A 1,030-nucleotide genomic window follows, 5' to 3' on the forward strand; every position below is an offset into this window, starting at 1 on the left:
GGAACATCCAAAATTTCAATAATCTTATCCCACAGAATCCATAGCCCAAAAACTTTAATTTGCATAGTACATTTGAAGACGAATAATATTAGTCCAATTTTTTTTAACTTTGAAATTTTCAAAGATACAAAATTTATTACATTTAGAATTAATGCATTAATATATGCATTTGTTCCGTACCGAAAATGAACTTTACAAAAAGTGACATGAAAAGTCTTAATTACATTAAAGCCAAATGTAAACTTCATTGAGAAAAAGCAGTTTTGTCTCGTATTCAACGTAAAATCTTCAAAAGAAGACTAAACAAAAAGTGCTACACTGATAACAAAGATGAATTTCACATGGAACGCGATGATTCAATAACTGCAGAGTTGCGACATACAATTGCGGAAAATGTATGGACAACCACATGTAATGGTGGAGAACCATCGTATCTTTCAGAGGTCGAATTACTTGATTTTTATGGTGAAATCAATCAAAGAGCAAAAGGTCTTGCATGTGAAAAGGTAATCGAAGCTTATCAGATTGCCTACGAATTACTGGAGTATAGATACAGCAGAGCTTTATATCTAGCTGGCCTTGTTCATCCAGACGAATTTCCAACAAGAGGAAAAAGAATTGTTTACTTCGCTAGAAGTATATCTCCCCTCAAGATCATGGTTAAACAGAGTTTGCTCTGATCTCAACATTGAGATCAAAAGCTCAAAAGAAAATGAGGAAAAACGAGCAAAGTACTGTAACACAGCAACAGTTGCTAACTTCTTACATTAATTTCAGTATACGGCAGGAATTGATCCATGGAATAAGTGGAGTATTTATGAAACATCTCTGCTTCATCAAAGCGTTACAAAGTTATCTGCACTGAAAGCAACCCTCCTTTAACCAAAGAAGAGCATGAATTTGTGCTTGTTACTAGTATCTTCCCATATAATTCTGAAGGATACCGGATGAAACCATTTATTATTGTTCCAGGAATATAAAATTGTTCACAGGAACTCCGCTCCGTGAGAGCATTCCTTACAGGACAATC

At 34.5% G+C, this 1,030-nt stretch overlaps 1 protein-coding gene across 1 annotated transcript; it reads left to right on the top strand.

The window, feature by feature from the left end:
- Positions 1 to 341: 341 nt before the first annotated feature.
- On the top strand, positions 342 to 680 carry TVAGG3_0138340 (uncharacterized protein; the record flags this gene model as incomplete). Its single annotated transcript, XM_051224193.1, has 1 exon — positions 342 to 680. One exon carries the CDS (start codon positions 342 to 344, stop codon positions 678 to 680), a length of 339 nt encoding a protein of 112 aa, XP_051109179.1.
- Between the last annotated feature and the right edge of the window lie 350 nt (positions 681 to 1,030).

Source organism: Trichomonas vaginalis, chromosome IV, assembly GCF_026262505.1.
Source record: "Trichomonas vaginalis G3 chromosome IV, whole genome shotgun sequence".
In the NCBI taxonomy this organism is placed as follows: Eukaryota; Parabasalia; order Trichomonadida; family Trichomonadidae; genus Trichomonas; species Trichomonas vaginalis.